Below are 13,291 nucleotides of genomic sequence, written 5' to 3' on the forward strand. Positions count from 1 at the left end.
TCTTATTCACAACAAACTCATTTTTGGTTTTTCAATGTTTTTGACATTTTCAAATTTTCTGATTTTTTTTAAAATTTTTCTCCCCCTAAAATCAAAATATGTTTCAATTTTGATTTTCTGGGAAAATTTGAAACAAACTGTACAAAGTTGACAACTTGATGAGAATCACATCAATTCTCCATCCACCTGGCATAAACAATCAGAACTCCCCCTCACAACAAACTATTTTCCCATAATAATTTCAAAACACTTAAGTTTGTTTTAATCAAAATGGTTTTTCCGGAAAATAAGTTTAGTTGTTTTTACATTTTGTAAAAAATGGGGTTCAAATCATCACTTTGTTTACCAAATTCTTGAATAATAATTAAATCAAGTCCAATTTAATGACCTTGATTTAATCACTTGTAAGATCTACACCAATCACTACCATACAACCACTTGTAGATTTAGCAATTTAATCTTTTCAAACCTGTTTTTCAACCAATTACCATCTTTTGGTTGAATTCTCAAGATGCCGATTCCTACTCCTCGCTTACCAACCTGGGAGTTCCGGCAAGTCCTGCAACTTCACAAACAAATTTAGAAAGATGCCGATTCATGATCCGCAATACCATCTTGGGATCTCCGGCAAGTCAGGTTTTTCATTTAAACAGATTCACCCAAGCCTGACGGTCCTTGGGTGATTTCGAATTCTTATTCAACAATGGTGGAAAATTTGCATCATCCATTGTTAAACTTGAATTCTCCTTTTTTACTTCAACCAATGGCTCCTCTGATTTTGACGAACCAGAATCATTGCCTGCAGGTGGCTTGTCTGACTTTGACTTGTCAGATTCATCGCCGACCATTTTCTTCTTCCTCTTTTCCTCTTTCGTCCTCAGATTTGTATCTGATGAATTCTTTTTGCTTGACTTTGCAACTGAGGGAGTAGATTCATCAGAACTGTTATTCTGTTTATCCCGTGAACCCGAGGACAAAATCTTCTCGAGATACTCTCTCGCCTTCTTCCTCTTTTTCCTCAGTCTGTCTTTCTGCCCCTGTGAAAGCTTTACTTTCTTTTCTTGAGTTGACTGTTCTTGAACTTTAGGTTTCAGAACCTTCTGTTCCTGGGCTTGACTTTGACTGGAATCTTTGCCAATTTCTGAGACTTAGCCCTCAATCTTTCATTCGATCTCCTTGGGCAATCTCTGGCAATGTAACCTTTGATGTTGCAATTAAAGCACCTTCTGGTCTCATAACTCCAATACTGGCAGTTAACAGCAATGTGTCCGTGATATCCGCAGCTGTAACACACTCTGTTATCGTACCGATCACCATTTTGAGTCCAAACGCTCAGATCAAAGCATTGTTTGGCTTGGTGATATTCTTTTCTCAAATTTGCTGGATTTTGCTTTGAAGCACTGTGGTCCAACCTGCACCACTTATTACCAACAATTTTTGAATTTTCATTTTTTACTTTTTGTAATTTTTTCTTTTGATTGGATGATCGATCTGATGAACTTTTATTATCTTTTTGTTTTTGTTCCACTTTCTTCTTCAAAGGTTTCTGTTCAGAACATTCACCTTTTTCAGTTGATTGTAGAACAGTTTTCTGAAATTTTTCTTTTAAATTTAAAAACAATTTTTGTTTTTCAATTTTAACATGTTCATCATCAGATTTTACATCACAATCTTCAACTTTGACAGAGTCAAAGTTTGTGACATCGTCACTTATTGGAACAGAGTTGATTGGTTTTGGACAAGGAATATTCAACTTGTCAGATGAAGTCACAAAACCGATCAACTTCTTTTCAAGTTTCATCAATTCTGTTCCTCGACTTCTCAGCTTCACTTTCAAGCTGAGACATTCTCTCAAAATGAGACTTGATAGTTTTTTCATTATCAATCTTCAAATTTTCAAGAACAGATTTTTCATTCATCAAAACTTTTATCTATTCCTGAAATTTTGATTCACTCGCTTTCAAGTTTTTGTTTTCCAGCTTAATCCAGAAATCCTCATCTTCTGAAGATTTCTTTTTGCTCTCAAACTCTTTTTCTAACTCTTTGATTTTCTTTCGAGCACTTTCACATTCTTTTTCCAAAGTTATAATTTTCTGAAGATGTGAATTGATCAGTTTTTGCTTCTCAATGTTGTTTTGGCTAAAAACATTTTTCCCATCTTCAAGAATTTTCAGTTGATTTTGAAATTCTTTTTCACTTTTTGCCTTTTCAATTTCAAAATTCTTAATTTTCTCTTCAAAAACCTTTTCTTTTTCTTTCAATTTCTTGTTTTCAAATGTCAAACCGTTCAAACCATCCAACAGTTTGTCATTTTCAGCTTTCAACTTCTCACAATTTTCCTTCAGAATAAGAATCTGATTATCATCAGTCTGTTTCTCATTTTTCAACTTCTTGATTTCCAATGCCAAACTTTCCGCATCTTTGACAAGTTTGTCATTGTCGGTCTTCAAGTTGTCACATTTGAAACACGCTGATGCAGAACTTGAAGTTTCATTCTCCACAGATTCCACATCCTTTACTGATATTTCTTTTGTTTCTTTCTTGTATGTACCTGCACAAACAATTTTTACAAAATCAAGAGGTTTTAAATTTTCATCAATATAACATCCTCTTTTATAATCATATCTCATGTTTTGTTTTGCACCAAAACATATACAAATTCTCTTGTCAATTTCAGTAATTACATCCAAATTGATTTTATCTAGATTTCCCAGATTCAGTTTTTCTAGATTCTCTTTTACTCTATTCATCAATATCTTCTTTTTATCAAAATTTTTATAATAACGTTTTTGAAGTTTACTGATGAAATCAGATGGATGTAATTTCGAGAATTTAGGTTTTTGTTTTAACTCCTTTAAAACATCATTCCATTCGGCAGGTAAAGCGGCCTCCAACTTTGCTGTCTTTTCAGTATCTGTCAACTTTATATCAAATGACTTTAACTTCTCCATCATGTAATCAAATCTTTTTTCCATCTCTGTCAAACTCTCATTCTGTTGACAAGCAAAATTTTCAAGTCGGAGAGTCCAAATATGTTTATCATCTTGATCAAAAGACCTCGTACGATATCTCCCAAAATTATTTATCCTTCCAACAAAATCATTTTCCTTTTCATCAAATAACGTCGTCATTTTTCACAACAACCCAACAACTGTCTTTAAAGAAGTCCAAACAATGTTCAGATAAGCGGATCGAACGAATGTCGTTGGAGCGGTCCAACTGTATGAGCGATACAGACGATCCAAATCAGCGATCCAAATACACTTTGATCGAATGAGCGAATCAACTATTTTCCGTTCGAGCGGTTCAAGTGATGTCCTTTCGAGCGGTTCCAGAACTGTTCGAACGAGCGATTCACACACTAATCGGATAAGCGGTTCAAGCAATTTAACTTGAGCGGTTCACAATTTCTAATTTGAAGCGATCCAAGGTCAATTGATCGAATGAGCGGTCCAACTATGTCCGAACGGGCTGTCCAAGAACTATATAATTTCGAGCGGTCCAAAAATGTTCAGAAAAGCGATCCAATTTCGGACATCAATTTGACCCACTATTTCTTTGAATTTTGATCTGAAACTTTCCAGGGTTTGTCACGGTACTATTGCGCACAATCCCTGAGATTTTTAGTAAATTTTGACCGTGAAATCTTCTCGAATCAGAAAAAGAAGGTGTAGAAGTGAGAATTTTGAGCGAAAATCGAGCTAAACAGTAAGAACTCTTCCTCCTGAGCTATGATACCACTTGTAGGATCGTTTGCTGAGCTCACGAGTCGTTCAGAAGAGCACTTAGACTAGTTCAGAGGCGGAATTCATTGAATTAGTCTTCGTAAAGCTTGATTTCACTATTTAATGTCTCCTGTATTGATAATATGTCAAATTACAAGCTCGTGGAGACAATCGGACAGGGCTTCGCCTTTACACCTTAGAAAACACACACTCAAGACTTCTGGAACCGCTCATCAGGACTCCTATATATAGGAATCATGGGCCGCTCATATGGACAAGTCCATATGAGCGATCCAACCAAGTAACAAATGAGTGATCCACTTGATTGTCACATAAGCGACCCACCTATTCTACTCTATAAGCGGCCCTCAACATTACAAGATTTCTCGTTTACCGTTCACTATACAATCAGCCCTATCCTAAGACTCGAACTAAGATGTAGTCGACAGACAACTGCACCAACATATATAAAATATATTTATTTTATAAAAGAATTGTCGTTTTCGTATGTGATAAAGTGTCGTCGAAAGTGATATACACATTTATATTATTTCTCATAAAAGTCGCTTTTCAATAAAACATGTTTTGCTTTTACGGGTTTTCTCAAAAAACGGGCAGAGTTTCCTTTGTTTTTGGACGCCCCGACAACACAAGTTGTCTTTATTTTATAAAAATTCAATCAAGATTCAATATATATGCATATATATGAAATAAACAAGTTTTATGAATACGACTAAGATATGGATCCACTAAATTTACAACGATTCCTTTTTAAATTCGGTTCGAGAGATCGCTTTTCACGGTAATATAAAAATAACATAAATAATTATCGCGCCAAGACTTTACCAAATCTTTCGTGTCGAAACATCGGACAGTTTGACTGTGTTGACCGAGTCAACCCACTGTTGACCTGAGTTGACTGAGTGGACTCGGTTTGACCGAGTCAAACCGAGTTGAACCAGCCATGACCCGAAACTGAAACCAAACCTCTTTTTCTCTTGTAAACCGAACATGATCTGCCTTGAAACCGGGTGACCTGAGTCGGAACAAACACCTGAACCGAAATGCATCTGATGTCGACCTTGACCGAACCCAACGTGAATCTGACCCGGAACCCGAAGCAAAACTGAGAAATATGATCACCATCACCACTGTCTCTAGCACCGTCGGCAGCCACCGCCGCCTGCGGTGGTCGGACCTCCACCCCGTCGAAGCTCCACTGCCATCTTCCTTCCTGTTTTCCCTAAACAACTAACATCAAGCCGTAGAAACTCGGATCTGTATGGATCTTGAAGAAAAGAGAAAAAGGTTGAGATGTTACCGATGAATATACTCGAACCACCGCCGCCACTGCCGCCAGAGACACCAGCCGCCGCTCACGGCGGTGCATCCTCCTCCACCTAGAGCTATCTCTTTCTTCTCGGTCTCTCTCTCCTCACCGCCTCTCTCTCTCTCCTCCCGAGTCTCTTTCTCTCCTCCCTGCTTGTAGCCGTCGCACCACAGTCAAGCCAACCACCACAGCTGCCGCCTATGGTGGTGCTGTTGTCGTCCGCCGCCACTGAATACCATCGCTGGAAAACATCGACGCCGGCTCCGCCAGTCATCGGATCTGAGTCAGAGAGGGAGTGAGAACAGGGGGGTGGGTGTGAGGGTTTACCGGTGTGGGTGTGGCTCACCGGAGCTCCGATCGGAGCCGGTTCGTCGATGGAATAAGCACCGGAGGGGGAGAGGGGTTGTTTGGCTGTGGGTGTTGTCTGATATCCATATCGAGAAAGAAAGAGAGAGTGTGAGGTGTGTGTGTGTGTGTGTGTTTAAGGGAAGAGATAGTCCCCTTTATGTGTGAGTTGCCTGTGTATTAATAGACTGAGAAAAAAAATGGAAAGTTTTTAGTTTCTTTTGTGTTTTTATATTACATCCAGGTCATATCTTTCATCCTTTGAGTTAAAATCTTTTATAAAGATTAGTATAGATTTTGAATATCTTGCAAGAGATTTTGTATCTCTTGTTGGAATTTTGTAAATCCTATAAAGATCTTATATAGATTTACTATAGATTTTGCAAAAGATTTGATAATATTTTGTAGTGATCTTGTAAGATCTAATATATCGTGTGCAGGATAAGGCTTGTGTGTTTTGGGCTTGGGCCCAGGGCCCACAAGCCCATCTCATGTGTAAGTGGCCCGTAATTCCTACGAGACCCGTTGTCAAAACCCGAACTCCATTTAACGTCAAAAGATAAAATTTTAGTACATAAAATACGGTCGGTAGTCTCGTAAATTGCCTGTTAACCACGTAATTAAGAGCCGTAAATCACCGGTTGTCACATTCTCCCCCTGTTAATGAAATTTCGTCCTCAAAATTTAGTTTACGTTAACTCCTTAGAGTTACATTATGCGTAGAAAATACGAATAGTACCAAAGTGAACGATCATGAAATCGAATCAAGACTTATTCGGATGATGTGAATTCTAGGACGTATCACAAGATGAAAATGAATTCTAGAAATGATTGCATTTCATAAATGATTTTAGATTTCAACAAGCTCAAATGTAGTAGTTTGTAGGAAACGCTCGATCATGATCAGCCCAAGCTGCAAGTTCTACCGACGCCACAAGGTGCCGTAGTGTTCAAAAATAATTCAATAATAGTGGTGATCAAACAGGTATCACCTGTGTTTGAAGTCAAATGAAAGCGCGATAATTAAATCAAAGCGGGTTTAATCTAAATCAATAAATAGATAATTAAACCCGTGCATGAGATTAGCGCAAGCTTCAATTTGGTGAAACGCCACCAAAAGGTGTCGAAGTTACAAATGACGTAATGGAGTCGTAGACCAAACAAATCTACTACGACTCAGAACAATGAAACGCTTGTTAAAACGAATTCGAATATGATGTTTTCAATACATCATATGGTGTCTTCAATTGAATATGTGTGATGAACAAGTTCAAACAATTGAATTTGACTTCGGCGCAAGCCGACAATAATTACATATATCGACAAGAAAACTTTCGGCATGGTCACAACGAAAACCATGTATGTAACTTGAAAAGGAAGGGATTTCAAGAAAATGTGTTGACTTGATTACAAAGGATCCAACAATTACAATAATGCGGGTCATTCGAAGAAAATGTGTTGACTTGATTACAAAGGATCCAACAATTACAATAATGCGGGTCATTCGAATCGCAAATCAATAATTAGATTTAGCGAAATAATATTTGAGCTTTAGTGAAACGCTTATTTGAAACGAACCCACATGCGTAACAAACGATGCATGCGTAACATACGAATTTTCAAGAAATGAAGCAAATGAATATTCGCTATATTGAAAGAAATGATCGTGATATAATGACCATTAAGAGGAGCAGAGATACGAAAATCTACTCACTAGATGCAACAGTCGGAATTTCAATAAAAGAAATTTAAGGAGTTTACCTGGGGTTGCATGTGACGACCAGTTGTTATGGGACTTTACCATGGAATGTCAAGCATATTGTATTCGTCATTAATGAGTTAGGGGGAATGCGGAGACGTGCGTCTTCTCCTTAGCATGACTCATGTCGTTTGCAGGATCGCGTGACAAGTTGCCGCTTCCTCGAAAGTCGTATGTAACGTACTTCAACCTCTGTTGATGTATAACTTAGGTTTCACGTGTACTTGTGCACTAGCGTTTCGTTATACGTAGGCTGCTTGCTCGGGAAGTCAAAATATCATAGACAATATGGATAATGGTGTGTGCCCGAGTTAATATTCGTGGTTCCTACGTGATGACCTTTAATGAACTTCATCATAAATTTCCGAAGGTCTTAAATGCATGTTTCATAAACTCTCAGAGTTTTGTGTACTGTATGTAATTGTTTTTGTGTACCATGTGTAAAACACCACTTTAGCGTATGTTTGAAAACAAAATTTTGACTGTTTGTTTTTCGGCAATGGTTGGAGACCATATTTGAGTCTTAGGCGTTCTGTATGTATTTAAAGTCTTAATAATCTAAGTCCCCATAGAAATATGAGGTTAGAGCCTAGGTGTTTCTACAGAAACCCTATTCGCTATAAACTATAGCTCTGATACTAATCTGTCACACCCCGAAATTATCAGAGCATTGGCGTGACTAGACTGGTATCTTCATTGCACAGCGGAAGCAAATATAATCTAAGACTTCTAGAAATTTAACGCCACTAAGCACTCGTATCTCCAATGGTTCTCCTATTCCAACAGTGCCATAATTTCTGAAATGCAACCTGAGAAAGAAACATGCGAAAAATCAACATAAAGTTGAGCGAGTTCATAGTTTGTTTGTAAAAGATTTGAAATAAATCTTTTTGAATAACCGGTTTTTGTTGTATTGTTGAGAAAACGAATTTAAAATCATTTTCTTGTCAAGTTATATGGAAACTTGGTATGAAAATATGGTATGTATCTTATATAAATCTTGTATTCTTGTATAAATCATATATTCTTGTATAAATCATGTATTTCTGTAAGTATCTTGTTGTTAATGGGTTGCAAGGCCATTAACATGTGACACGACATAGGAAGCCACCAAACCTAGGCATTTTCTAGTTGGCATATTCTGAGACACAAAAGCACTGCTTGGTACTCGTTCTCACCAAGAGTGAGGCTGCCCGACACCCGTTAGATCTAACCTTTTGTTCTGCGGTCTAGGTATATTGTTGATTAATGGTGCTTATGGTACCCTATTCGTGACACGATTTCTCGTAAATTCCTCAATTCTCGTATCATTTCTCAATTCTTGTATCATTTCTCAATTCTTGTATCTCTTTGTACTTTTATTTTCCCGTAGTTTAGAAAACTAGAATTCGTGTGTATGCATATTTCGAAAAATACGCTTGTTTGAAAAAAACCGGTATAAAAACATAAGCTTTTCGTAAACCATTTGTGTCAGTTTAAAACTTGCTTGTAAAATGGTTTAGAAATATGTAATTCTTGTATGCTTTGCAAAAAGTGCATGTCTTTCCACCCCGAAAACATTTAGAAAAATGTAAAACTGTAAAAAGGTGGGGTTATGAACTCACCTGAATATTCCTGTGCAAAGCTAGCTTTATACGGCTTCGTGATGTCGTTTCCAAGACGCGACTCGCTAGCGTGCATTCTACAATATTCCTAACACGGAATATCTAATAAGTTTCTAAATAAAAGCGGTAGCTAACTACGTGTCACCGAGCTCTACCGAATCGTTGACCGAACGATTTGACGGTAAATTGTCAACTTAATGAAAATGATTGAGTTATACGTGTTAAGTCTTGTTTATTATCGGTAATAACTAATAAGTCTTGAAAAGACTTAATTCTCGAGAGAAATAAATAAATATTTATATAAAATTATATAAATATATCATTATAATTGCGTTAGCAGTCTCGAGAAGTTGTACGTGTATATAGAAACGTTCGTATGAAAGTAATATACAATACACTTGTATTATATATATTACGTCTTGTATATATGTCAAAGTATGTGTAGATGCCATTTAGATGTTCAAAATAAATATAAAAAGTTATATTCACTTTATAAAAGAATCGTCGACTTGTCGCGTTAGAAAATAAATAAATAACTATATTTATTTTTATAAGAGAATCGGTTTGTTTGTGTCGGAAATAAATATGTAACGATATTTATTTATAAAAAGAATTTGTATTTAACGTTTGGGATAAATATATAAAATATATTTATTTTATAAAAGAATTTGCGTTGTATGGTATTTGAAATGAACATGTAAGCTATATTTATTTTGTAAAACGAATACGAGTTGTTTGGTGCTTGAAATAAATATATAAAATATATTTATTTTATAAAAGAATTGTCGTTTTCGTATGTGATAAAGCGTCGTTGAAAGTGATATACACATTTATACTAGTTCTCATAAAAGTCGCTTTTCAATAAAACATGTTTTGCTTTTACGGGTTTTCTTGAAAAACGGGCAGAGTTTCCTCTGTTTTTGGACGCCCCGACAACACAAGTTGTCTTTATTTTATAAAAATTCAATCAAGATTCAGTATATATGCATATATATGAAATAAACAAGTTTTATGAATACGACTAAGATATGGATCCACTAAATTTATAACAATTCCTTATTAAATTCGGTTCGAGAGCTCGCTTTTCACGGTAATATAAAAATAACATAAATAATTATTGCGCCAAGACTTTACCAAATCTTTCGTGTCGAAACATCGGACAGTTTGACTGTGTTGACCGAGTCAACCCACTGTTGACCTGAGTTGACCGAGTGGACTTGGTTTGACTGGGTCAAACAGAGTTGAACCAGCCATGACCTGAAACTGAAACCACACCTCTTTTTCTCTTGTAAACCGAACATGATCTGCCTTGAAACCGGGTGACCTGAGTCGGAACAAACACCTGAACCGGAATGCATCTGATGTCGACCTTGACCGAACCCAACGTGAATCTGACCCGGAACCCGAAGCAAAACTGAGAAATATGATCACCATCACCACTGCCGCTAGCACCGCCGGCCGCCACCGCCGCCTGCGGTGGTCAGACCTCCGCCCCGTCGAAGCTCCACTACCATCTTCCTTCCTGTTTTCCCTAAACAACTAACATCAAGCTGTAGAAACTCGGATCTGTATGGATCTTGAAGAAAAGAGAAAAAGGTTGACAAGTTACCGGTGAACATACTCGAACCACCGCCGCCACTGCCGCCGGAGACACCCGCCGCCGCTCACGGCGGTGCATCCTCCTCCACCTCGAGCTATCTCTTTCTTCTCGGTCTCTCTCTCCTCACCGCCTCTCTCTATCCTCCTGAGTCTCTTTCTCTCCTCCCCGCTTGTAGCCGCCGCACCACAGTCAAGCCAACCACCACAGCCGCCGCCTGTGGTGGTCCTGTTTTTGTCCGCCGCCACTGAATACCGTCGCCGGAAAACATCGACGCCGGCTCTGCCGGTCGTCGGATCTGAGTCAGAGAGGGAGTGAGAACAGGGGGTGGGTGTGAGGGTTTACCGGTGTGGGTGTGGCTCATCGGAGCTCCGATCGGAGCCGGTTCGTCGCCGGAATAAGCACCGGAGAGGGAGAGGGGTTGTTTGGCTGTGGGTGTTGTCTAATATCCATATCAAGAAAGAAAGAAAGAGAGAGTGTGAGGTGTGTGTGTGTTTAAGGGAAGAGATAGTCCCCTTTATGTGTGAGTTGCCTGTGTATTAATAAACAGTAACATTTTCTTTTGTGTATTTATATTACATCCAGGTCATATCTTTCATCCTTAGAGTTAAAATCTTTTATAAAGATAGTATAGATTTTGAATATCTTGCAAGAGATTTTGTATCTCTTGTTGGAATTTTGTAAATCCTATAGAGATCTTATATAGATTTACTATAGATTTTGCAAAAGATTTGATAATATTTTGTAGTGATCTTGTAAGATCTAATATATCATGTGCAGGATTAGGCTTGTGTGTTTTGGGCTTGGGCCCAGGGCCCACAAGCCCATCTCATCTGTAAGTGGCCCGTAATTCCTACAAGACTCGTTGTCAAAACCCGAACTCCGTTTAACGTCAAAAGATAAAATTTTAGTACATAAAATACGGTCGGTAGTCGCGTAAATTGCCTGTTAACCACGTAATTAAGAGCCGTAAATCACCGATTGTCACATAGAGAACTTGTCTGTTTCCTTGATAGCCAAGAAGTGTGCAGACTTTGTGAGTCGATCTACGATCACCCAAATAGTATCATTCCCACGTTGAGATCTAGGCAGGCCAGTAACAAAATCCATGGAAATTTCCTCCCATTTCCATTGTGGTATCTTTGGTTGCTGGAGTAGGCCCGATGGTTTCTGGTATTCGGTCTTGACTCTCGCGCAAGTCAAACATTTGCTAACGTAAGTTGCTATGTGGGCTTCCATGCTAGGTCACCAATACGTAGTTCTGAGATCGTGGTACATCTTATCCGAACCCGGATGTACTGAGTAGCGAGACTTGTGTGCTTCATCCATTACAAGTTCTCGTAAACCGCTATAGAGTGGGACCCAGATGCGTCCTGTTACATAGTAGGTGTCGTCTTCCTTTTGTTCTAATCGTTGCCTTGAGCCGCGTAAGGCTTCAGCCCTGACGTTTTCTGGTTTCAATGCTTCTACCTGAGCATCTCGTATCTGTGCAGGAAGACTAGACTGGATGGTAAGTTGCAACGCTCGTACACGCCTAGGTGTAGTATCCTTTCGGCTGAGGGCGTCGGCCACAACATTAGCTTTGCCCGGATGGTACTTGATCGCGCATTCGTAATCATTCAATAACTCGACCCATCGACGTTGTCGCATGTTCAATTCCTTTTGCTGGAAGATATGCTCAAGACTCCTGTGATCGGTGTAGATAATGTACTTGGTACCGTACAGGTAATGTCTCCATATCTTGAGCGTGAAAACAACAGCTCCCAACTCCAGATCGTGTGTAGTGTAGTTTTTTTCATGAACTTTAAGTTGGCGTGAGGCGTACGCAATGACTTTATCCCGTTGCATCAAAACACAACCCAGACCTGAATTGATGCGTCGCAATAAACTACAAAATCGTCTGTGCCTTTAGGCAATGAGAGGATAGGTGCGCTGCAGAGTCTATCCTTTAAGTGCTAAAATGCTGATTCTTGTGTATTACCCCATCGATAAGTAATGCCCTTCTGCATTAGTAAGGTGAGAGGTTACGCAATATTGGAGAAATCCTTGATAAACCTCCTGTAGTAACCTGCTAAACCAAAGAATTGGCGAATTTCCGTTGGTGTGCGAGGTGCAGGCCAATTCTTAATCGAGTCTACCTTGGATGGATAAAAATGAATCCCATCCTTGTTTACCACGTGGCCTAGAAAGTGAACTTCACGAAGCCAGAAGTCGCATTTGGAAAACTTGGCATATAGCTATTCTGTTCGAAGGAGTTCCAAAATGAGTCGTAAATGCTGCTCGTGTTCCTCCTGACTCTTAAAGTAGATCAGAATGTCGTCAATGAACACAATAACGAACTTATCCAAATAAGGCTTTCACACTCTGTTCATAAGATCCATGAAGACTGCAGGCGCGTTTGTTAACCCGAATGGCATGAACAGAAACTCGTAGTGGTCGTAGCGAGTTCTGAATGCTGTTTTGGAGACGTCCTCATCCCGGACTCTCAGTTGATGGTAGCCTGACCTCAGATCAATCTTTGAGTAGTAGCTCGACCCTTGCAGCTGGTCGAACAAGTCATCAATGCGTGGGAGTGGATAGCGATTCTTCACGGTCACCTTGTTGAGTTCACGGTAGTCAATACACATCCTAAAGGTACCGTCCTTCTTCTTGACAAACAACACTGGAGCTCCCCAAGGCGAAGAGCTAGGACGAATAAAGCCTTTATCCAAGAGCTCTTGCAGTTGCTTGGATAGTTCTTCCAGTTCGGTTGGAGCTAAGCGATACGGTGCACGAGCTATTGGCGCTGCTCCAGGAGCTTAGTTCAATTTGAAATTCGACCTGGCGATGAGGCGGTAACCCAGGTAAATCTTCAGGAAACACTTGAGGAAAGTCGCGTACTACTGGAATATCCTCTATTCTCTTCTCTTTCGTTGATGAGTCAGTAATAAG

At 39.0% G+C, this 13,291-nt stretch overlaps 1 protein-coding gene across 1 annotated transcript; it reads right to left on the bottom strand.

The window, feature by feature from the left end:
• Positions 1-4,492: 4,492 nt before the first annotated feature.
• LOC118491349 lies at positions 4,493-5,508 on the bottom strand. Its single transcript, XM_035989014.1, has 2 exons — positions 5,047-5,508; positions 4,493-4,959 (listed from the first exon to the last, which is right to left on the bottom strand). The coding sequence occupies exons 1-2, from the start codon at positions 5,113-5,115 to the stop codon at positions 4,669-4,671; spliced, it is 360 nt and encodes a 119-aa protein (XP_035844907.1). The 5' UTR covers positions 5,116-5,508; the 3' UTR covers positions 4,493-4,668.
• Positions 5,509-13,291: the final 7,783 nt, after the last annotated feature.

The sequence above is a fragment of the Helianthus annuus genome, chromosome 4 (assembly GCF_002127325.2).
Source record: "Helianthus annuus cultivar XRQ/B chromosome 4, HanXRQr2.0-SUNRISE, whole genome shotgun sequence".
Taxonomy (NCBI): Eukaryota; Viridiplantae; Streptophyta; class Magnoliopsida; order Asterales; family Asteraceae; genus Helianthus; species Helianthus annuus.